This window comes from Cebus imitator, unplaced genomic scaffold, assembly GCF_001604975.1.
Source record: "Cebus imitator isolate Cc_AM_T3 unplaced genomic scaffold, Cebus_imitator-1.0 Scaffold195, whole genome shotgun sequence".
In the NCBI taxonomy this organism is placed as follows: domain Eukaryota; kingdom Metazoa; phylum Chordata; class Mammalia; order Primates; family Cebidae; genus Cebus; species Cebus imitator.
The window spans coordinates 2,869,168-2,893,103 of record NW_016107510.1 but is presented as its reverse complement, the minus strand read 5'-3'; the positions used below and the strand labels follow the sequence as shown (position 1 = coordinate 2,893,103).

The 23,936-nt window shown below is 37.2% G+C and overlaps 1 protein-coding gene across 1 annotated transcript in view; it reads left to right on the top strand.

Annotated features, from left to right (window-relative positions):
- LOC108316951 (doublecortin domain-containing protein 1) overlaps positions 1-23,936 on the top strand; it is a 61,883-nt gene that overhangs the window by 14,470 nt on the left and 23,477 nt on the right. The window contains exons 3-12 of the mRNA XM_037745212.1: positions 976-1,075; positions 3,794-3,929; positions 5,468-5,627; positions 9,348-9,506; positions 10,697-10,897; positions 14,907-15,000; positions 17,220-17,390; positions 19,497-19,682; positions 21,055-21,258; positions 22,559-22,751. Of these exons, the coding sequence (XP_037601140.1) occupies positions 976-1,075; positions 3,794-3,929; positions 5,468-5,627; positions 9,348-9,506; positions 10,697-10,897; positions 14,907-15,000; positions 17,220-17,390; positions 19,497-19,682; positions 21,055-21,258; positions 22,559-22,751 (1,604 nt within the window). The remainder of the gene's footprint in view (positions 1-975; positions 1,076-3,793; positions 3,930-5,467; positions 5,628-9,347; positions 9,507-10,696; positions 10,898-14,906; positions 15,001-17,219; positions 17,391-19,496; positions 19,683-21,054; positions 21,259-22,558; positions 22,752-23,936) is intronic.

Here is a 23,936-nt window from a genome sequence, read left to right as displayed (position 1 = left end):
GCTTTCTGCTGCTTATGGGCTAGAAGGCAGGTTCATCAGTCTAGAATCCTAAGTGCTTTCAGTTGGTTTCTGTTTTCTTTTTCCGTTTCACCTGGACTACACTCTCCTCATGCCCACACACTCAGCTCCAGTCTAGTCTCTTTGGATAAACTTCCATTTATCCTTTAAAATCCAACCCAAATGTCACTCCCTTAGATAAGGCTTCCCTGGAAAAATTGTGTTCCCCACTGTCCTGACAGCACACTGGCAGGTGCCTATGGGAGCACCCATGACTTCATATTACACTTCAGTTGCTGACTTTTCTCTACCCTGACCAGATTGGGAGCTCCTCAGGGAACCACGAAACTGTCATTCATCACAATATCCACAGGGCTTGTCCAGTGCTTGTTTGGGAGGGCAGGGGGTTGTGGGAGTGGGAAATCAATGTTTATTGTTTAACCAGGCTAAAAACTTCTGCTTCAAAGGTAGTTAAAGGGTTATAGTCATCACTTCTGGTAGAGGGAGATGAGGAAGTTGGTGACAAATTTGACTTTGACAACCTTGGAGAAAGGGCAAAACTGCAACAGAAAAAGCTAAAGATTTGTTTTAGGTAGGAGAAAGAACACAGGCACAGAAATAGGAAAGTGTGGGGCATACTGAAGAACGAAAAGTCAATAGCAGTGTGTCTGTCTATTTATTGGTCATGTCTGGCACTGTGCTAAGAGCCCTTTTCAAAATCAACCTTTAATCTTCACAGAAACCCTGGAAGGTAAGAAATCCAGCCTTAGACAGGTTAAATAATTTTCTCAAGTGCCACAATTGGAGAGGAAAATGAGACTCAAATGGGTCTGACGGGCCCCAGAGTCCAGCTTATGACTAACAGTCCCGAGGAGAGAGTTATCATTAAGGATTCAGGCCCCTGATTTTTTAAAATTTTCTCTCTTTGCTGCTGGAAGCTTTCTGTATCAAGATCAATTTTTGTGTCTTTTATTACAGGTGCACTGAGATTTTAAATTTACCTTCTGCAGCTCGGAGATTGTTCAATGAAAAGGGGAAGGAAATATTTGCCTTAAAAGACTTACAAAGAGATGAACTGGTAAAGACATGGATTTGAAACTGGCAATATTAATTTATGAATACCTCATCCAAGAAAGAATCCCCTTAAATATAAATCTTCAGATGCTTACCATTGTAATTCTTATTTTCTCTCAGAATTATTCTAACTGAGCAAGCATCAGAAAGTAACACTAACAGCTAACGTTGTTGAGAGCTTCTTATGAGTCTGGCATGATTTTCAGAGTGGTACATACATTAATCTTTGTGGGTTGTTTTTTGTTTGTTTGTTTGTTTTTTGTTTGTTTGTTTTTGAGATGGGGTTTCGCTGTGTCATTCAGGTTGGAGTGCAGTGGCACAATCTCAGCTCACTGCAACCTCCACCTCTCATGCTCAAGCAATTTTCCCACCTCAGTCTCTGGAGTAGCTGGGATTATAGGCATGTGCCACCATGCCCGGAAAAGTTTTTTGTATATTTGGTAGAGACAGATTTCGACATGTTGCCCAGGCTGGTCTCAAACTCCTGAGCTCAGACGATCCACCTGCCTCAGCCTCACAAAGTGGCGGGATTACAAGTGTGAGCCACCACGCCCAGCCGAATTAATCTACTTAATGTTCATCACAAGACTAGACTCTAAAAATTAAGGAAGAAACTGGAGAAAGCCAAATTATTAATCATTTGCAATTTCTATCTCCTGCTCTGAAGGAAGTAAATTCCCTACTCTTTTTGAGAGCTTCAAAATGTAGTTGTTTAATTATTTCTTACTAAATGATAATTACACTTTTTCAGGATAAAATTATGCCTACTTTTTCACATACTCTATTTGGGTGACTGGAGAAGGTGGAAAAGCATAAGGACTTTAGCAGCCCAGGCTTTCCCCCCATTTATAGAATTTGAGGCATCAGTTTGAAAAATAAAAAACACAAAAACAAAAAAACCCTTCCTTGACTGATGCCAAAAATTCTTTGAACAGAGAACAAAGCTCATACCATTTCATCAGAACTCAACTCAGGCTCTAAACCTAAAACCCCTGGAGAGTCTTAAACAGAAGTATCAATGGCCAGTATCAGAGGCAGCATGGCAGGGTGAGGAGTCTGTTGATCTCGGAGGCTGCTAGGTCTCATTTTGAATCTTAATTCCATCTCTTTCAAGTGTTTTGTGCTTTTGGTTATACTGTTTTTGTTTGTGCTGCTATGCTAATCACTGTGGATTTTTAAATAACGAATTTACGGTAGATTACATTAAATCATACAATACAAAAAATTAATTTAATGGTAAGTCTAGATGAGGCCACCATGGCAATGTGGGAATGAGTGGAAGGAGGATAAGATGGAGCCAGGAGTGATTGTATATTTGCTAGAAATTAATCTGTGACTGCTCTGAAGAGTAACATGAAGATGGAAACATAAACAGTTACATGATTAAATATGTCCACAAGAGAGAAAGAGACCTGTTGTTCAAAAGAAGAAATTTTTGGCTGGGCGTGGTGGCTAACGCCTGTAATCCCAGCACTTTGGGAGACCAAGCTAGGCAGGTAGCCTTAGCTCAGGAGTTTAAGGCCACCCTGAACAACATGGTGAAACCCCACCTCTACTAGAACACAAAAAATTAGCCGGGCATGATGGTGGGTGCCTATAATCCAGGCTATTCGGGAGGCTGAGGCATGAGAACACTTGCGCCCTGAAGGCAGATGTTGTAGTGAGCTGAGATTGTGCCGCTGTACTCTAGCTTGGGTTACAGAGTGAGACTTCATCTCAAAAAAAAAAAAAAATTTTTTTTTTGAAAAGTTTCCTCTGGGTCTTCATACACAGAATATTTGTAATAATGAGTATGTAATGATCAGAAAAGGCAGCACTGAGGTTCTCTTTCTTCTTCCTGAGTCTTTCTCAATATATCACTTTCTTTTCTCATCTTTAAAGAAATATTTATCCATTTTAGGACATTTAAGAAATACATATAAACAAAAAAAGGAGGAAAATTGTCATCCATAATCTTGTAATCTGAACTATCCACACTGACATTTTGATGTTTTGACATTTTGATATTTGTACTACAAATTCGTTTATACCAGGGGTCATTAAACTTTTTCTGTAAAGGATCAGATAGTAGATATTGTAGGTTTTGTGGGTGATATGGTGCCTACTGGACATCAGCTCTGTTCCTGTGGCATCAAAGCAGCCATAGACAACTTGTAAATGAATGGGCATAGCTGTGTTCCAATAAAACTCTACTCACAAAAACAGGCAGCAGACCGGATTTGCATTTTAGAGATAGTTTGCCATCTCTAATTTAGCCAATCTCTATTTACTCCTTCCTTCCTTCTTTCATCTCTTCCTCCCTCTTCCCCTCCTTCCCTCCCTTGCTTCCTTCTTTTCTCCCTTTCTTTCAACCTCCTTCCCTCTCTCACTCCCTTTCTTTCTCTTTTCTTCCTTCCTTCCCCCTTTTTCTTAAACTATTACTTTTTTAAAACTTTTATTTTGAAATAATTATAGATTCACAGGATGTTGCAAAAATAATATGGTAAGATACAAAGATAGTTTTTCACTTAGTACAAAACTCTTGAAATTCATCAGAGCTTGTTCCCTTTATCAATGGTGTGATTTTTTTGAAAGTACTGAGTGGGATTCCATGGCACCACAGTTTTCTTTAATCATTCACCTATTATACTAATAAGACTTATTTATTGTCCCCCATTTTGATTATTACAAATAATGCTGCTGTGGCAATTATATACAGGATGAGAGATGCTTTGTTTGATAGGTGTATGTTTCATGTGGAGAACATTGGATCAATCCTGACCTGTTCATTGCTAAGCAAAAGAAACAAATCTTCCTGAGGAACCTAGCATCAGACATTTCCAAAATACAAATGTTCTGCAGCACACATAAAATAGAAGGTAAGCATTGGAATTATTTACCTTAGTATATGCAGCCAAAATGAAATGTTTGATGATATTGCTTTTAAAAAAGTCAAAATTTGTTTAAACAGGTCGTATTTCACCTCTGCATCTTGCTGTTTAACTCTTTAACTTATATGTTTGACATGTTTGAGTATTTTAGTTCACACTATAGTTTGGATGTGCAAAGAACACATAATTTTATTTTGCTCTTAACAGATCTGATCTTCTTTGTGAGCCTCATGTATTCTCCAGTCATGTTTATATTTTGTTCCATCTATTAATTTAATTAGTCCCTTTAGGGAGAGCTTTAGATTTCTCAGTTTCCAGACTCTCACTTTAAGTTCCTCTCTAAGACAGAAAGCACTTGGGATGCAGATCTTCTTGCTTCCTGGGCTCTGCTGGCTGAAGTTTATGGCTGAAGTGGCTTGTGGTTTGTTCTTTTGGATCAGACAGTTCTCTGGGCGGGCATGCTTCCCCCCTCACTCAGCCTTCTCTCTGCTTCCTGTGGCCCTCTGGAGCCTAGCTATGACTGAACGGTCATCTCTGCAGTCCTTGCTGACATCCATTTCTGGAAATCTCCCCAAGAAGATTCTCAGCAACTCTGGGGTCCTAGCGGCACCTCCCAGAAACCAGATCCCAGTTCACGTGGCTGGCTGTGCCTCAGATTAAAGTAGCAAGGGTAGCTTGAAAAGTGACATCATCACGGTGTCCTGAACAATGGGCAGTATTCTCACGGTTTCCCCCATTTAACTAAGATACCCAAAGTGAAGCCTGTAGAGACAATCAAGATACCCCATGCCAGTTTTCTGGCTTTCTCTGCCTTGTGCTCCAAATCCCCTCTGGCCCAGAAGTGGTGGTTTTGCTCCAGGTCAACCCTGAAGTTAAACCCTTGATACACTAAGTAGGAGCTACAGGCTTTTGGAGAAACTGTAGATCATGACTGTATCATCCTGACTTCCAAGGCCGATGGCAGTATGCTGTTTGAATGTCAAAAACTATTTTTGGACTTTTGCTTTTCTTTTATAAAAGTTCTAATTTCCTCATGACCTTCTCCTTCCCTTAAGATTTCTCCAGGAACTAGGATGAAAGTCCATATAGAGAAAAGAAAAAGCAGGGAAAAAAATAGTGTAATTTAAAACACTGCCCTATTTTATACATCGAGCATTGTACAGTAAAGCTTTGCATATGTTGTTCAAGGCTTTCACTAGGACTGGGACATCCACTGATGAGTTTTGGATTCCAGAGAATGATCTAGAAACATATATCTAAATAAAGTAGCCCATTTGAATAATTACAGTATAGAATAATTAACTGATTTTTGGAAAGACCTATTTTTAGCATTTTTGATAAGAATATCTTGAGAGTAAAGAATCTACAAAAATTAAAATTAAATTCAACTGAGTTTAATAAGTAGCCTATGAATAGATCAAATAGATGGAAATTTTTTGCATTTGTATTTTTGTGTGTGTTTTCAAATTCCTAATGCTCTGCAATTGTAATTAACATGTCCTTGCAATTTGTGAACTTCTGCTCAGCTCTTGTTTTAGAAGTCCAAAGTGACATTGTATCTGGAAGCAAGCTTGTGGTGCATAAACCTATAGCAGTTTTTGGAGATGAGGAGCAAGTTACAGAACCAGAAGAAATGCAAGTACAAAAAGATGCTTTAACAACAGAAAATGCTTCCAGTAAAATTCTGTAAGTAATCAGTATAGCCCAAAAAGCTACGTGGCTGCTTTTTGAACTCAGCTCATTAGCCTGATAACAGCACAGAACCCATGCAGGGAGCTTATGCCAAGTTTGTGAAACTGATGGCAGGTGAAGAACTAGTATTTAATTAGTTTTCTGGCAAAATGATACAACTATACCTTCAGTGTTCAACCATCACAATGATCTACTTTCCGTAATATTATTATAATGTTATTATTTTTAAAAGGCTAGAATTTTAGGATTGTAGACATTTATTTGAGGAATTCATGAAGTTTTATTTCTATAAACTTCAGAATCAACTAAGCTTCTTCCCTAACAAGTTCAAGTTAGATACATGTAAATATACAGTTATCATTCTGGATCATTGAAATAGCTTTCTGATTGTTTTCTATTGCCATGATACCTTCCAATTTCCCTTTAAGTTAAACAGGAGACAATTAACTTTCTAAGGCACCATCCTTTTCACACAGTTTTTTAATGGCTACCTATTGCAGACAGAAAAACTTACTCTTCTGGAATCCCAAACCCTTCTGACCCTCATTTATGCCTGTCATTGACCTTCATTTGCATTCCCATGGCCGATGTCTCTTTCTGCCACACGAATTCCAACCTCCAGCTCAGCAACAAAAAGCTGTTGCCTGCATATTGCATATTTCGTTTATGTTCTGTTGCAGACCTCCAAGCCATATATTCATTTCTCTCCACTTGCAGTGCCTTTACTTGCCCCTTACTTATCTGTAGATTAATTCTTTAGCATTGAAGTCAATTACAGCAATGATTGTACGTGGCAATGTACTTGTCAGTTCCTCTCCCCCTTGCGTACCCCTCCCGCTACCAACTTGGGAACTGTTGAGGGCAAAGACTCTGTCACACGGGTTCTAATCATCATTTACCAAATAAACTAAGGATAGATTGCGTGTGTTTCCAAATTATAAAACCAAAAATACCTGGGCAATTACCACTGTAATAATTGTGAAAATAATTTATATATCATCGTTATGAACTCTTTCTATCTTCAGTTGTAAGAATGTGAACTTTTATTTTAGGAACCAAACTTCCTCGTTTTGATGGGTGATACATTTGGTCCTATGATTGACACTAACAAAGGCACCAGAAGGCGTCTTTCAAAGAGAATAATTAGTCCTAGATGATATCTTTCTCAACAGTTAGGAAACTGACCACAAACTTTCATATCCCCTAAAGAATGTATCATCTAGCCTCTGAGTAATTTAGTTTACACTTGGAAAAAAAATAAACAGAAAGAAAAAAAGAGAGAAACATTTTTGAGAGCAAAGATCCTCATTGTTCTAAATCAGAGATTGCATGAAGGCCTGGAGTCCTTGAGGTAAAAGTGATTGGGTTCGCTCAGAGCACAATGCAGGCATCTCCTGCATATTCCAAACAGGCTCTTTTGTTCAAGCCTCTTCTTGAATACTCCTACTAACAGAGAGATCGCTGTTTTCAAGGTGGGCCATTCTAACGTTTAAATAATTATTTAGACCATCTCCATCTTATGATTACATGTGTTTCTCTGTACTATGCCCTATTTCTCTTCTATTTGACAGCCCTTAAACTACTTGGAATATTTTTTAATACACTGGGTTATCTATTTTCCATGCTGTCACTAGTCTTTTGAACCATTTCTGATGACATGATCCTGAAATCATCTGAAATCATCTTATATTAGGAAGTCACTGTAACATTTTCCTAGACTTTCTTAAATGAGCTTGTTTGGAGGTTTTTGCATGTTTGAAAATTGGGATGATTTAAGGAGGAACATCCATAAAGCCAGCAGCTAGAACTTCAATCTAGAAGAAACCTTTTTGATCCCCTCCACATTCCCCCCTCATTAAGCTGTCTGGCACAAACAATAAGAAAAGGGAGAAGAAATTCTGGTGATACTCGCCTACCATTTTTGTGCTTTGCAGGAAAAAAAGACTTTTGGAACAGAGACAGTGGGGGCAACTTTCTCATTTCCTCACTGTATCACAGGTACCTGCCTACCTCTTCAGCCTCATCTAGAACTACTATCCCCTCACTCACTGCATACCTGTCACACCAGTGTCTTTCTGTTCTCCAAATGGGATAACCATAATCTTGCTCCATAGCCTTTTCATTTGTTCTTTTCTCTGCTTGGAATGCCCTCCCTCTAGATTCTCACGTGGCTGGCTTCTTCCCCATATTCTATATCTCAATTCACCTCTTAGAGAAACCTTCTCTGACTCCATTGCTAAAATAAACCTCACCCAATCCCAGTCAATTTCTATCACAATATCCTATTTTATTCAACTTACGGCATTTACCTTGTTTATTCATTTACTTGTCTCTTTTCTTCCCACTAGAATGTAACTCCATGAGCACTGATAACTTACCCGTCTTATAGATTTTCAATAAATATTGATTAAAGGAATAACTAATGAAAGATTTGTTCTATGAATAAACAAATTAATTAATAAAGCAAGATGGACTTAAAAAATGACTGTTCTAAAACTGACTTGACTATACCTCATTTACCAGGAAGTTCAAGAGCTCATAGAGAAATTCCTAGTAAGAAAATTAAACATCTGGATTTGAGTGAAGAATCTTGTTTGTATTTTGCTAACTTTGTTAAAACCAAGAATGACATTTTTTTCTCTTTTCCTCAAAGAAATGAAATTGGTGAGAAAGCTGTGGTTTTTATTTTTAACACAAGATGGCACTGTTGTTTTTTAACTGTAAAGGGAGAGTTTTGCCTTGAGAAGCCACTTGTGCTGCCTGCAGTTCTGAATGAGGCAGTCATTACCTACCAGTTTCATATCCACATGCGATACTTCTATTACATTTGAAAAGAGTACGGTCAGCTCTGCTAGCACAGGAATTGTCCCTGAAGATTCTGGTAATTTAATAATGCTTGTAGTTACATCAAATTATCACAAGCACCTTGGAGATCAGTCTGTCCCAGAGAACTTTATTTACAGGTATGCATATTTAGAGTGCCGAAATAGGCTTGTTGCTTTGCCTGTATCTTTATTCTTCCTCAGTCAAGCATTCCTCATGTCATGATCCCACTCAAGGCAAATGTGCTCTCAACAGTGGCTTGGAACTTTATATATACAGATCTATATGGCTGCTGCTGATTCCCTTTATATCTTCATTTTAACAAGAAGCCAGAAGGCTGACTCAAGTATTCAAATGATGACTATGTACCCTGTTTAGTATATTATCATCTATCAAAAGCTGATGCGTATGTGCAGATGCTATTTGATTCTCTCAAGATTTCTCTGTGGGGAAATCTTGGAAAAGTTAAGATTTCTTAACCTTGTCTAATGAGTAAACTCTACAAAACTCAGTAATCTAGGCTGTACTGTTCCAGTCAGAATTATGAGAAGGAGTTCATTACATGTTCATTATGAATTTCTCAAACTACTGAGTAGTCAATCTTTATGTTTTTTGAAATATAAAAAGTGGTTACATTTTTTTCTGGGTAAACATGACAAAGAAGAATGCTGTTTATTATGTGCTTGGGGGATTTTATTTGTAGACTTATATTAAAAGATCGAAATGATGTATTAGTAAGATGTGAATTTCAAACATTAGGCACCCTTATGGAAATAAGATTGATAGATCCACCAACATCCTGCAGAATGTGCTTAGACTACACCTCAGGAAAAAATTCTGTGAACACAAATCAGAATTCTTAGACTTGTGTTTGCTTCTGAACCTTGATAGAGATTCGCACGCCAGAGCCCATCTTCGAATGAAGGCTTGTGACACACTTCTCAGGTATGCCTGGCAGGAAACTTTGCATGAATTTGATGAGGATGACAGTCTTCCAAAGAAAATGGAAAAAGGGCTCTTTGAAAATGTGGAACCACAGAAGAAATACAGGTAAAAAGTTACAAAGGGTTCCTGTTAAAGATTTCTGTCTTGTGTTAGTTCTCTCACCTTAAGACACATAGATTCCTAAGAGCTTGCACTGCTGCTGTTAGCTGCTGTTTCTATCAACATGAACATTTTTGTCTTATGTTTTTGATGAAAATATTTACAAAATTTTGTGAGAAGGTCCTTTACCCTTTGATTTATTTTGTTCAGTGTAGTATAATAACTTACTCATTTGTGTGTTTTTTTCTATTAAACTTTTATTTATTAAACTTACATTTATTAAACTCTTTATTCTTATCCACCTGTGCCTCCTGAAAACTTAGCACACACCCTGTATATTTATTGAATGACTGTGTGAGTGAACTTAAGAAAAAACATTTAGGATGCCCTGATGTCTTTAAGAAATTAATAAAATGCAGTTTCTTCCTTTCTAGTTTAATTTTTTTGTCAATGTCCAATGAAATGACAGGAATATATAGTACTTTGTATTATTCCAGAATCTTTAGACAATTACTTGACATTATAACAGTTACTGGAACATATGAATTAAATGTTTCTGACACTTCAACATTTAGCACTAGGCCATCCACATAGTAGGGACTTAATAGATGTTTATAGATTAATTTAATTTACAGTGTGTTGTGATATGTAATATGTTAATTCTGCTTAATGTTGCAAGATCCTTAAGTAAGAGAGTCATTTAAATTATTAGTACATCATTATTTTATAATATTCTATGAATTATTAGAGGTGAGTGAAAAACTTGGAGAATGGTATTCCATTTCCAGGGATACCATAGATAGAGGATAGGAACAATCATAGTTTGAACAGAATTTCTTTATTTCTCTGTTTTGATTCTACATGCCCCTGCCCCCATTATCTTACTTAATTTTAAATTTCACTTTTTCATCTTTACATTACCTTATTAACTGAAGTTCTTTTCTTTTTTCTAATGAATTTTTGAAATGTTCTCCTGGTAAACATTTAGTTCTGTTACAAAATAAGCTCAGAATTCTACTTCTTATGTCAGCTTAGAAGTGCAGTGCTAGTAGCATTGCTGTCATTCTAATGATAAGGTCTGTCATTTCAAGTTAACCTGGTTCACAGTGGAGCTCTCACCAACAGAACTCACAATCTCTAGCACATCAAGTGCATGGGACGTTTTTCAGCCACTAATGGAGGTTTCTTTATCTCAGCTGTTCACCAAAGCATAGTAAATTGCACAAGCTTTGCCATCAGCAGTTTGAATACAGAGATGGGCAGATTATAAGCCATGCTGCTCCTCACCTAGTCTTGGGTGTTCATGGTCCCAATCTCCGGTCAGGCATGGAGGTGGTTTTGATGGAGAAGAAATCTGATAGTAGTCATCAGCGCTGGATACACAAGGAAGATAGCAGGTAATCCCATCATAAGTGGGTTTAATATATCAAAAGGTGAATAGGAGCCTAATAAGTCTCGCATGACACAGAGCAAGCAGAACTTTATTTAAGAGTTATGGGTCCTCTATTTAACTTAGCTGATAATTCTTTATCTTAGCCAAAGAAGAGGAAGGGAATAAAATCAAATGTAAATGCTAGGTAAGCTACATACAATTTATCCACAATCAGATTCAGAGAAGGAATGTTTGCTGTCATCTCCTGGATACACAGTTTCATCTGGCCATTGGGCTCAAGACTGAACTCTCATTAATTTTATTTTTATGAAATGAAGAGATGGCATGTGTATGCCTATGTAACAAACCTGCACATTCCACACATGTACCCTAGAACTTAAAATATAATAAAAAAAGAATTCTAAAAAGCCCCCAATTTTCAAGTTTTTTGATACTTTTCATTAACTTACTCCCCATCCTTCCCTCAATGCACACCTTCCCTCTTTCTTCCACCTTCATAAAATAACCAATTTGTGGTTTCCACTCGCACAGTATAAACTAATTTCTCTCTTAGCAAATATATCAACCTAATTTAATATCTGGTTCTGGATTCAAATTCAAACCAACTACAATACTGTAAAAAAGTTATTTTTGAGATAATCAGGCAACATATAAACAGCTTGGCTATCTGATGACATTAAGGATGTCTTATTAATTTTCTTGCGTGCAATGGTTTAATGGTTATGTTTTAAAAAGTCCTGATAAGTTGGATACATATTGTAGCATTTATGGATAAAATTAAAAGCTATCTTAGATTTGCTGTAAGACATTCTATTATAAATAAAAATATTAAAAATTGAGGGAAATTGATGAAACAGGAATAGCAGAATATTGATAACTGTTAGGTTCATGCTGATTGATTACACATTTCTCTTTCTTTTTGGTGCATATTGAACATCTCTTTAATCTAACAAAACAGAAAATAATCCTCTGTTTTTTAGATTGGTTTGCTTCAAATTCTACCAATAGTGTGATATGGTGAGTCTCCAGGGGCCTCTTTAGTCTCTTGAAATAGTGTACAAAATGTATGTTTGTGCATCTGTGCAATTTATTTTTTTCTGGGAAAGAGCTGTGATTTTCCCTGGATTCTCAAAAGGTCTGCGATGAAAAGGCTTATGAATCAGTGCATTGAGGGAGGTTGCACAAGCTTCAGCAGGCGGCAGCAGTGGGCCCTGCGTAGGCAGGAGAGGAGCTGGTCTTACTCTGTTCACGGAGATGAGCAAAGCCTCCAGCCAGGAAAACCTGCTGGGCTGGTGTTAGAAAAGACGGGAAAACCAACTGTGTAGATAGACTTGGTGAAAGTGTTTCTTTAGCCCATTCACCTGGGCTAAGCTGCCTTTGTGATGTGGAGGTAGGATAGCAGGTTTTTGTTTCTGTGAATAGTTTGCCATATGGAACCAGAATTCATTCATTCAGCTGCCAAGGGTTACTGAGGGCAGTGTTTTAGGAGCTGTTGCTTTACAAAGAACAAAACAGATTAAAAAATCTTTACCCTTATGGAGCTGACATCCCAGTGTTTCCTCATTTCTACATTGTATTTAGTAATATATCTTACTGCCTTGGTTTTTTGCATTATAGTAGAGGTCCCTGCTTAAACCTAAAGTGGAATTTGAGCATGGCTGATGGATTTGAGTGGACATGCATGGGGAATGAGAGCTGTGACCCTATGACAAGAGAAAGCCGTGCATAACGAGTTCGATCCAGGAATACTTGGTCGCTGGAAGAGAATACTAGTTCTGAATCTTGCTCAGTGTCTGTCAGTGTGTGTGTGTGTGTTTTCCCCCCTTTCATTATGACCGCTGTGGAGAAAGAAGGAGAAGGAGAAGACTTTAAGGGAAAACAGAAAAGATAAGTTTGCCTAAAACTCTGTGAAATATTGGGTCATGTGCAGCACTGCCTTGGAAAATCTAACCATCTGTAACACAAAAGAGAAGGACTGTTTCTTTCAGAGACCTCCCACGTTACAGAATATTCTGTACCTTTGTCATCTTGGGAGCTCCTCATGTCAAGCCACGGAAAAGGGAGCCAGTTAGTGGAAGGCAGATGTTGGATTGGTTGGTCCCTCATTGGAAACATCAGAGTCCAGAGAGAAAAGGTGGAGCATCAGGGGACCCAGTGGGACAGGATTTGCTCACGAGTGCAAGTCACGATATAGGGACACCCAGATAGACTTGGACAAGAGAGGTTTTGCAGAAGTCTTGTTGATTAGGTGTGAGCATGATTCAGAAGAATATACATCCCATGGCAGAAGTGTGTTTGCACAGTGGCAGTAGTTCTGAGCTTTACTGCACAGTTTCCCTTAGCATATTCCTTTGTTCTCTTTCATATAAATGGGTGGCTTTTAGAACCCATTTGTTATGATAAGTTAGTGAAACCTAGAGAACCATGGGTTACACTATGTAGTAGAACTCAGTAGAAAATTCCATTTATGTTAGCCACGTTCTTTTTACCCTCCATATTGTACCCAGGCAGTAAATTAGGGGATATATACTCATGTGCATTACATATGTATATAATATATATCACCCTAGGGCTGAGGGAGATTGCCTAAGAAAGGATAAACTTGCAATGGGGTCTCCTCCCCAATGCTGGGGTTCAGGACTCATTAGAAAATGCATGGTTCTATTCCACTGAATGGCAGAGAAATTTTGCCTGTGTGCCTGGCCAGAACTTGTCTGTGGTGGCTGGGTGTCTAGTCTATTTTCTGTTACTTATAACAGAATACCTGAAACTGGGCTGGACACGGTGGTTCACACCTGTAATCCCACCACTTTGGGAGGTCAAAGTGGGAGGATCACCTGAGGTCAGGAATTTGAAACCAGCCTGGCCAACATGGTGAAACCCAGTCTCTACTAAAAATCAAAAACTTTTCCAGGCGTGGTGGCACATGCCTGTAGTCCCAGTTATTCGGGAGGCTGAGGCAGAAGAATCACTTGAGCCTGAGATGTAGAGGTTGTAGTGAGTTGAGATCATGCACTCCAGCCTGGGTGACAGAGCAAGACTCTGTCTCAAAAAACAAAAAAGAGAATATCTGAAATTGGGTAATTTACAAGAAATGAAATTTATTTCCTACAGTTCTAGAGGTTGGAAAGTTCTGCTGAGGGTTGCATCTAGTGAGAGTTTTCTTGCTGCTGGGGACTCTCTAGAGTCCTGAGATGGCACAGGTCATCATACAGCACAGGGCATCATATAGCACAGAACGTCATGTCACATACCTTTTCTTATAAAACCACTAGTTTTTTTTATAAGAATAAAAAAAATAGAATATTTCTCATTATGACCCATTAATCCATTATACCTTTCATCTATGAATGAATTAATCTAGGCAGAGCCCTCTGGATCCAATCACCTCTTAAAGACTCCACTTGTTAATACTGCCATACTGGGAATTAAGTTTCAAGATGAGTTTTGAAGGGGCATTCAAACCTTAACACTGCGTGAGCAGGATGCAATCCTCTGGAACAAATAAGGGGATGCAGTGGGTACACCAGCATGCAGAGGGAATGGGATGCTGGTACACCTAGGAAGCCTGAAGTATGTGGTGTCCATGTCAGTGATATATATTATATACATATGTAATGCACATGAGTATAGATCCCCTAATTTACTGCCTGTCCAAAGGGCAGTGAGCAAAGGAGCAATAGGCAAGCTCAGGCTGTGAAGGTGCCGGGAGACCTGTGTCCTGGACACCTGGCTGGAGCAGAGCATCATTGGATATTCTCACTCCCAACTGCTGACCCCATGTCACAGCCAGAAAGAGCAGGAGAGCCCCTTCATCCTGCAGTCTTCTTCCAGCACTCTCTACTGAGAAAGCTTGACGTCACACTTACTGTAGGGGAGAAATTCTTAAAGGATTCACATTCGTTATTACAGAGCATGCATGGAGCTGAGAGGCAACACACTGCTAAGTGGCACAGAGGGTGATCTAATCTGGTCATGCTACTTTGTAATGTGACTAATCTTGTTTTCCCAAGGACATTTCACCTGGTGAATAACCCTGACCTTGTGTTGGCAGTGTCTATGACCAAGACTAGAAATGAAGTTTGTGGCTATCCAGTTATTGTCCAGGTAAGGAATGTATGGCTAAAGGTTAGTCATGGCCTTTTAATTAAATTTAAGTAAAGCTTTATGCTTCCTTATTATAGTGGAGAAAAAAAAACTGTCATAGAATCCTACTTGAATGTTGTTGTTAAAATATTTATGATATTCTGCCTAGATTTTAAATTGAACATGTTCATGTACCTCTTAATTTAGTTTAATCCAACAGATGGTGATTGTGGGCTTGCTTCATGTCAGGCACTATGCTAGTTACTTAAATCAAACCCAATGGCAAGCATGAGAAACTGTCCCAACAGCATTCACGACGCTTATGGTCTCAGTGGTGGCTGCAGGCAGGTGGACGGCTATTAGATGCACCTAAATTTGATCATCAGGAACATATGCAAGTCCTCAATTTTTCAAAGCCCTTGGCAACTGGAGGGAAAGAACCTAGTAAGGGAGGTCTTCCCGAAGGTTGCAAGATCATCAATGTTAATTCTACTAAACGACCCATTTGAAATTCTCTTTTCATTCACTGTTGCAAATGCTTATAGCAGCCAGACAATTTTTGGAGACTCCAGAGAAGTCTGGCTTCATTTGAGTTTTGGACAAAGACCTAGGAAGATCTTTTTTTTTTTTTTTTTTTTTTCACATTTTTCTGTCATTCTCACATGCTTATAATCAATATTCCTAGATGAATATGTACTTTTCCTTGCTGGTAATAGAGAAAGTATAGAAGCATTCCTGCTTTGCATTTACTTTCTGTGTCCTCGACAGTGTTTTCCATCCTCTTGTTGACCAGAATAGATTGCCTCCAAATAACATTTGTTTCATTCTATGTTTTTAATAGCAATGAGGCAACTTGTTTTGCAAGCCCTGAATCCAAAATTGAGACATAGCAATCTGGACAAATACCAAAGCTTAATTAAGTCTTCTATCCTGATGATAAATATGGACTAAGAAATTATTCCAGGAGATAGAGTACATACAACATTATGTTCTTCTCTGTCAGGTGCCTCTCCAGTACGGACCACAGTGAGACACAACCTCACACACATAAAATTTTAGTACCTTAATAGTTTTCATAAAATTATAGATATGGATGATTTCTCCCAGGGTTACCATTTCATAAGAAATAATTTGACCCCAAGGTAATTTCAACCTTTCAGGAATTTTTTGTTGCTGGAGTTGTATTTATTGAAACAACTGGTTTGTGAGAAAATATTAAAGTTCATGTAAAATAATAAAAATGAAGCATGGTGGGTTAATGCTACTAGACCCTTTTCTGTCCTTGAAAATATAGTCTTTGGTTTTCCAGACCTCTGAGGGAGGTTTTATTGTCTGACCCATTAAATCAATTCTTGGGACTCATTTATTTTCTTCTTTTCTATTAAGCTTTCACTTGGTAAAGTAGATGTTATTAATTATAAAAGTTGCTTGAGGTGTTATGATATATTTAGTTAGAACTAATCTATGGGTTTAAGTTCTGTTAAAGTGAAACTATTTCTTTATTTGTACTTGAGCCAACTATCATAATTAGAATAAATATATTGTTTTATTATGTAATTAACTGAATGTACTTAAAAGATAACCTCTTTGATAATCAGTGAAATGTAAATTAAAATATCAGCAAGGTACTGTTTTTTAATTTATTATATTTGTGTTTTGGAAGTATTGCCCATTTTTTTTCAAGAATGTAAGAAAAATGGGTCATTTAGTTTACTATTGGTAGAAGTGCAAGGCAAAATAATGTCTCTAGAAAGCATTTTGATATATCATAATCTTTAAAATGATTTTTTTATCAGCAACTCTACTTCTAGAAATTTGTCCTAAAAAATTATCATGGATTTACGCAAATATTTATTTACACTATTTGTTCATTTTAAATAAAGTTTGAGAAAGAGCCTATATGTTTAACTATTGAAGATTAGTAAAATATCCCTAAAATGAAACGGTATGTATTTTTACAAGATGCTAGAAAAAGGTTCAGGGAATATTGTTAAGAAAAAGACCTGCAGTTACCAAATTGTATGCATTTTATTGTTCTATTTTTGTAAATCAAAGAATGCATATTTATAAATACAAAGAAGATTTCTTATCTAATCACTAAAATTTCAAGAGTAGTAGTCGTCACTGCATGGTGTGATTATGAATAATTAGCTGTACTTTCTGGATTTATGCAATGAAAAACAAGATACTATAACCCTCTCATGAACTCACTTGACTCCATATTTTGCCTCTTTTTTCAGAAATACAAACCATACAACAATGGAGCTGCCAATCAAAAGTGGCATTACATGAAAAACATAAAAGCACTTGGGGCCTTTCATAGCACTGCCTTGGATAAGGAAATCACATCAGCAAATTATGCTGGTGTTTGTACATCATCTATAATTAAAGAAGAAAACATTGATCAACCAGTAAGTGGTCCCTTCCTCTCAAAGATAAAAATAGGGTAAAAGAGTAATTTAATAAAATGAATTTTTTTTTCCCTAGAAAACTTTGTGTTCATGTAAGTTGAATGCTGATTTTTGAGTGAAATCACTCAGACTCTGATTCTGGTAGGAAAGAATGAAGGAAAATTGTGGAAAAAAAATTATATAGTTTATATTAATCTAATATTCTTAAAATTTTTAATATGAAAATTTTCATACATATTCCAAAGTAGAGAGACTAGAACAATAAGTCTTCATTTACCATCATTCATAATTAACTATTATCTAGGTTTTTCCATGTTTGCCAACCCCAGACATTATACTATTTAACCTCCATATTAGACACATACTTCCAAAAATTTTGGACATTTTTTGGCACAATCACCATGCCATTATCACAGCTAATAAGATTAACAAGAATTCTTTGGCCATCTAATACCCTGTCCTTAATCAAATTTCCCAGGTTGCCCTAAATTTTTCTTATGGTTTTTTGGTTGGTGTCAAGATTCAAATAAGGTCTCCATATGACACTCAGCTGCATAGTCTGGCTCCATTGTCATATTGAATGCCCCTTAATTGAATTTGTTTACTTTCTTCTTTATGGCATCTTTTGACTTGTTTCCCCACGCCCATAATTTCTGTAAATGGAATTGAGTCCTATAGTTGTAATTAGATTCATGTTTAACTTTTTTTTGGCCAGAATCTTCATAGGTTTTCCTACATGTTTCCTATTTATCACTCACACAAGCAATGTGTGGGTTTTCCATTTTTAGTCCTGATGTTTTGAGTAGGTTCAGGTGTTTACAACCTGATTTCATGTTTAACAATTCCCCAATGACATTTCATTTAACATTGCCCTCTTGTTTCAAAAGGGTCAATCTTGTCTAATTCTACCATATTTTCCTACATTGATCAACTAAACTTTTAATAGAAGGAAGAAATTTACCTCATTAATTCAATATTTGACTACTCAAAAATATGGTTTGTAAGGGAATGTAGGATCAATGCCTAAGTCTTTCTATTGATTTCACTTACCTATCTCAGTGTAACAAAACCCCTGAAAATTTAGTGGCTTAAACAAAAAACTCATTTTTTGCTTTGTGGGCCAGCAATTTGAGCTGCAGTCAGCTGGGTAGTTCTGCTGGTCTCGTCCCAGGTCACTCATGTGGCTACAGTCATCTGGTGGTTCTTTAGTAGTTGGGTGTTTTTATGAGGACTGGATGGTCAAAGATGGCATCCCTCAGCTGTCTGGTGATTGGCAGGCTGTTAGCTGGGAAAATTGGTTCTTGGACTACATGTCTTCTCCAGCAGGTTACCTCAAGTCGGTTCACATTGTAGTCTCAGGGTTTCAATGGCAGCCAAAAAAGAACAAGCTCCATTGTGAAAGCACTTCTTATGCATCTGCTTGCATCACATTTGCTAGTGCTATGTTGGCTAAATCAAGTCTCATGGCCCTTCCCAGATTCAAGGCAAGAAGTAAAGGAGAAAGAGATTCTACTTCCTGATTGGAAATAGTTTTGTTTTTATTTACTTGGATTTTGTTTATTTGTTTTTACTTATATTGTTAGTATCATTATACACTCATAGGATTTTATAAATATTTTCAAAGTGTTTTAGTTATCATTCTTTTTGTTGCTCCATAATTATCCCATTTTGGAGCAGTAGAGGCTCCTGGCTCCTATGTCTTTTGAACATGATGATGGCTTCTTTTCTTTCAGGGCACAAGATATCCCTTGCTTATCTTGTGTATTTCTTGCCCCAAATCTGGAGCTGGCCATTCCTCCAAGAAACTGATTTTGCACACAGTTTATATTCATTGGTTTGAATTGTCATTACAGAATTTGGAAATACTTTAAAATATACATACATACATACATACATACATACATGCATATATTTGTGTGTGTGTGTGTGTATACACACACACACATACACACATATATATGGGAACAAAATAATGCCTCTGTTGGGATTTTAAATTTAGCATTTTGGGATGTTGAAAGTGCTATATTTATTTTGAAAAATGTTCTACAGCAATGCTATAACAATTTAGATGCTCCTATATAAAGGTATCTCTGTCTCCCATTTTAGGGATACTATTATCTCTCACCCGATGGAAAGAGAAAAACTATGCTCTGCTTGGCTTGTGGACAATCCATGAGAACAGAGAAGGGACTGAAACAATTGCTTCCAGGGGTTACATTCCTCTGTGTTTCAGGCTCCAAGACCCAAAAGCCCTCCTTACAAGGGCCGTTCAAGGTCATCAATGTGGCTGAGGTATGTAATGATCTGAGCTCTACCAATGCACGTATGGCAACAATTTGGAAACTTTGATGCATTCATTATCTGCCTTGCACTCAAGTTCATTTCCACTTATCCAATTCATCTTCCTCAGATGCACCTTTACCATTCTACTTGCATTGATTTCCTCTTCCTCATTGTAATTTAAAATGCATTGTCTATTAATAGTTCAATACACTCTTTGAAGTTAATTGGGCACTTCTGCAGCTTTAATCATTTACTGACACATTTCACTGTTCTCAGTGTTGCTTTTAGGTGAGGAAGTCACTGCAAATCTTTACTTCGTGGAATAGCTTTTTGCCTATATCTACAGGAAAAAACTTCTTTTTTACTAGTATGGAACATTTCAGGGGGAATTGGATGTGTTGTTGTTAATGACTGTTCAGGTTGGGTGCCTGAATTCACACATCCATGTCTAATAGTGTTTAGAGCTCATGGAGGGGAAAAAAAAACCTCTACCACTTTCCTGTAACCTTAAAGTGTTACCATTAAAAAAAACAAAAACCCTCCCTTTCAACTTTACAAATAAAAATAACTAAGGGAACTTCCACACCTGAAAAAAAAAGGAGTGATTCCTAAAAGGTGGAATATCTTCCAGCCTGGTGTGCTCTTCAGGGCTTGCTCATCCCATCTCCAGATCACCCCCCTCCCTTTCCGAATCCTGATACACATTGGGGTTACAAAAAATATCAGCAGAAGCAATAGCTCTGAAGGAGAAAGGAAGTCAGTTCTCTGGGAAACCTGAAGGCGTCTGATTTGCTTTGAAGATAGTGAGATAATGTTAAAGAGGTGGTGAGGAGCTGGTAGGAAAAAATCCCCAATGCTACAGAATTTCAGACAGAGCTTTGCCCTCAGGGCAGCGTCCTAGGTTGTGATGAAAAGGGGAAGAGTGTTCACCACCCTTACTACCAACTGGCTAAAGCTACACACATTCCCCTCCTCATTCATAAACATCTTCCACCATATGGTGGAATCATTCTAAAGTTAAAAATTTAGAGGCTGTCTATAATGTTAGTGTATTATTAATTTAATTCAAGCTCTCTCTGGCCATGGCAGAGAGAAAGCAAAACACAAACAAACAAACAAAAACAAGACAATGCCAGAAACAAAAGCCAGATGCCCAGAATCACCTAGTGACTCAGTGACAGGTCTGAGAGGGAACTGAGGAATTTGGATCCAATATCCTTCCAACTCTAGTATTCAATATCTGTGACACATGAAGAGAGCATTGCAAAATTTAGACATCACACATGTATACACACATTTATTAAATTAAGAGACTGAAGTATAGCAAACTAAAACAAGAAAGTTTGAGTAAATGTTCAATTTATTTTAAAAAATAAATTAGGTTGATTTATCGTGCGACGAGGCTGAAAAAACTCTAAGTTATTACCAAGCACGTCTATTGTCTTTACGGATGAAGACCTGCACACAAGCTGCATCTCACAGTGGCATAGCAGCCATGCGCCAGAAGGCAGTGAAAATAATTGCATACAAAAATGGGGATGAATATCATAATGGGAAGTTAATTGTGGCTGGAACATTTCCCATGGTAAGTGGCTATCACTTAAATGCTGCTTGCATCTTCAGAGGTAATGATAATGGCAATTCTTCTGAGAAGAAAAAGCAGTGAGATTGAGTGATAAGTATCCCTGGCCAGATTCACCAATTTAAGCTGATGAGATCAAGATCTCTGTTTACTTAATGACATTTATTTGATTGTATGTCTGTGGATACAGACTTAGAAAAATTAGAAATGACATTACAGTTTTTGATTGGCTCCTGAGTAGATATCTACAAGGGAGAGGAAAACAAAGGTGCTAGATTTTCTTCCTTCTTGTGATGGACTGAATGCCTTTTCTTTCTTGTTTCTCATGCCAGCTTCAAGTTGCATGTCATCTGAATCATCCAAGAGATGCCATGTATTGCATTTGTGGGCACATTGCATTCATCATCTGGAACATCTGGGCATTTATTTGTTGATAGGATGTTTCATTTCATTTTCAAATTGGGGAATCAGGGGTTGTGTTAGGAGGAACTAAATGGTCTACCTTTCAAGCTGCTCCCCATAGTCATGGGAAGAGAGGAGAACCCAGAATGCCCAAAACCAGCTTTGTCTTTGCACTACTTAGTGATTCTTGTCTATTTATTCTGGCCAGTGCCTTTAACAATGTATTTTACAAGTGATGATTGACATGATATGGAGTTACCCTGCAGACTTCCTTGCAAGCACCCATATCTATTCCCTCACCTTTTTGGTTGAGAATAATGTTTTAAAAATTAGGTATTGTTGTTCAATAGACTAAGCAAAGTACAGATGTTAGTGACTCCAAGATTCACCCAGAGATCCACAGTTAGCTTTCCTTTGGGCAAAAATTTCAATCTTTCATCCTGTTTTTCAATCTTTCATCCTGTTTTTCAATCTGTAAAAGGAAGGTAAAAATATCTGTCAGTTCTTGGTTTGAAGGTTAACTACTTATTTTAAAGCAGTTTATCAGTATAAAGTTACAACAATTATATACCTTATAAAGCAACGAAATTGAAAGTGAATTTTTAAGTTGAACATCTCTTAGAAAATATTCTGATGCTGAAATGTATTAATATATGTCAGCTGCCGTGTTAAATTTTTGGAGCTCGGAAATTTACAGCTGGATTGAACTATGTTGTGATATTTGGTAGGACAGTCTAATATCGAAAATACTCTAATCAAAGATCCAGATCAGTAGTAATTCAGCTTTCTGTTTACTCAAATTCAATGATTTTCTTCAGACTTTTAGAATGACAAACTCTTAATGATTATTCCCATTTCTTTCACCTTTGCCTATCAGATTCTTACTGCCTGTGTTATCTAGCTTCTTACAGAATGCACGGAGCAACTTGGGCTTTCCAGAGCAGCCTCCAAAGTATATACCAAAGATGGAACCCAAATCTTTACCTTGCGTGATTTGGTTTTATGGGCTCTAGAAGAATCCTTTCTCCAGACAGACTCCGATAAACAAAAGCAAGATGTGGCTTCTGTTGGAAAAGAACAGATAGTGGTTGAAAGTATGGAAGGTTGGCTACATTATACAGCATTTAGCTGATTCCATTTGTGCTTGATCATGAAAATGTTAAACATGATTATTTCATTTAGCCACTTTTTTTGGAATTCAAAATCATAGGAAGCTACTTTTGTGACTCCAAGAGTGTCACTGAAATTGTCATGTTGTTTTTACCTTGCAGAATTATAAGAAAAATTTAAAATTCATGCAAATTTTGATTTTGGCACTGAAACAATAAATTAATTACATAGAATTAATAAAATATGTTTGACAGTTAATCAGCTTTATGAAACATAATCATGTTTTGTTCTTACTCAGAACCAAAACCAACTGGAGGCCACTTAAGAAATTGGGGCTGGATCAATGGAAATCTCTTGCTACTATTAGAAGAGAAGGTGTCCTCTCTATGCTTCTACTATCCTTCAACTCTCCTGCCCTGTCTCTGTCACCTCTGTCACTTTTTACTATCTCCCAGAAGCTCTAGTCAATGTCCATCTATTGCATTTTTGGGCACATTGCATGATAATAATCTGTTTGTAGCTGTGTGGTCTTATTAGACTATTTGCAGTTTGAGGGCAGTGACTGTGTGAGTCCCAAACAACACTGCTAAATAAAAGCAAGTCTTGGTAGTAGTGATTCAGTAGAGTTTTCTCAGTATAAGATTTCCACGGTTGTATTGAGAGGCATAATTTAGAAGTTAAGAACTTGGGTTTTGGAGCCAGAATACCTGGATTCAAATCCCAGCTTTGTCACTTGCTAGCTCAATGGTTTTGGGTAAGCATTTTAACTACTCTTATATTCCAATTTTCTTATTTATAAAGCTGGGATACGTTTTTACCTATATTTTACTATTTTAAATTTTTACATAAACTTTATATATTTTACTATTTGTAAATAACCAATTACTTCATGGATATATATACACGCACACATATACATATACATATATATGTGTGTGTGTATATACATATGTGTGTGTATATATATATATTTAATATGTCTCCATTATATATATAACACTGTCTTAGTCCATTAGTGTTGCTGTAACAGAATGCCACAGACTGGTTAATTTATAAAGAACAAAACTTTGTTTCTCACAATTCTGGAGGTTGGGAAGTCCAAGACCAAGACAATGGTAGATCTGGTTGTCCGGTGAGGGTTACATTCTCTATAGGGGAAGAATGCTTTG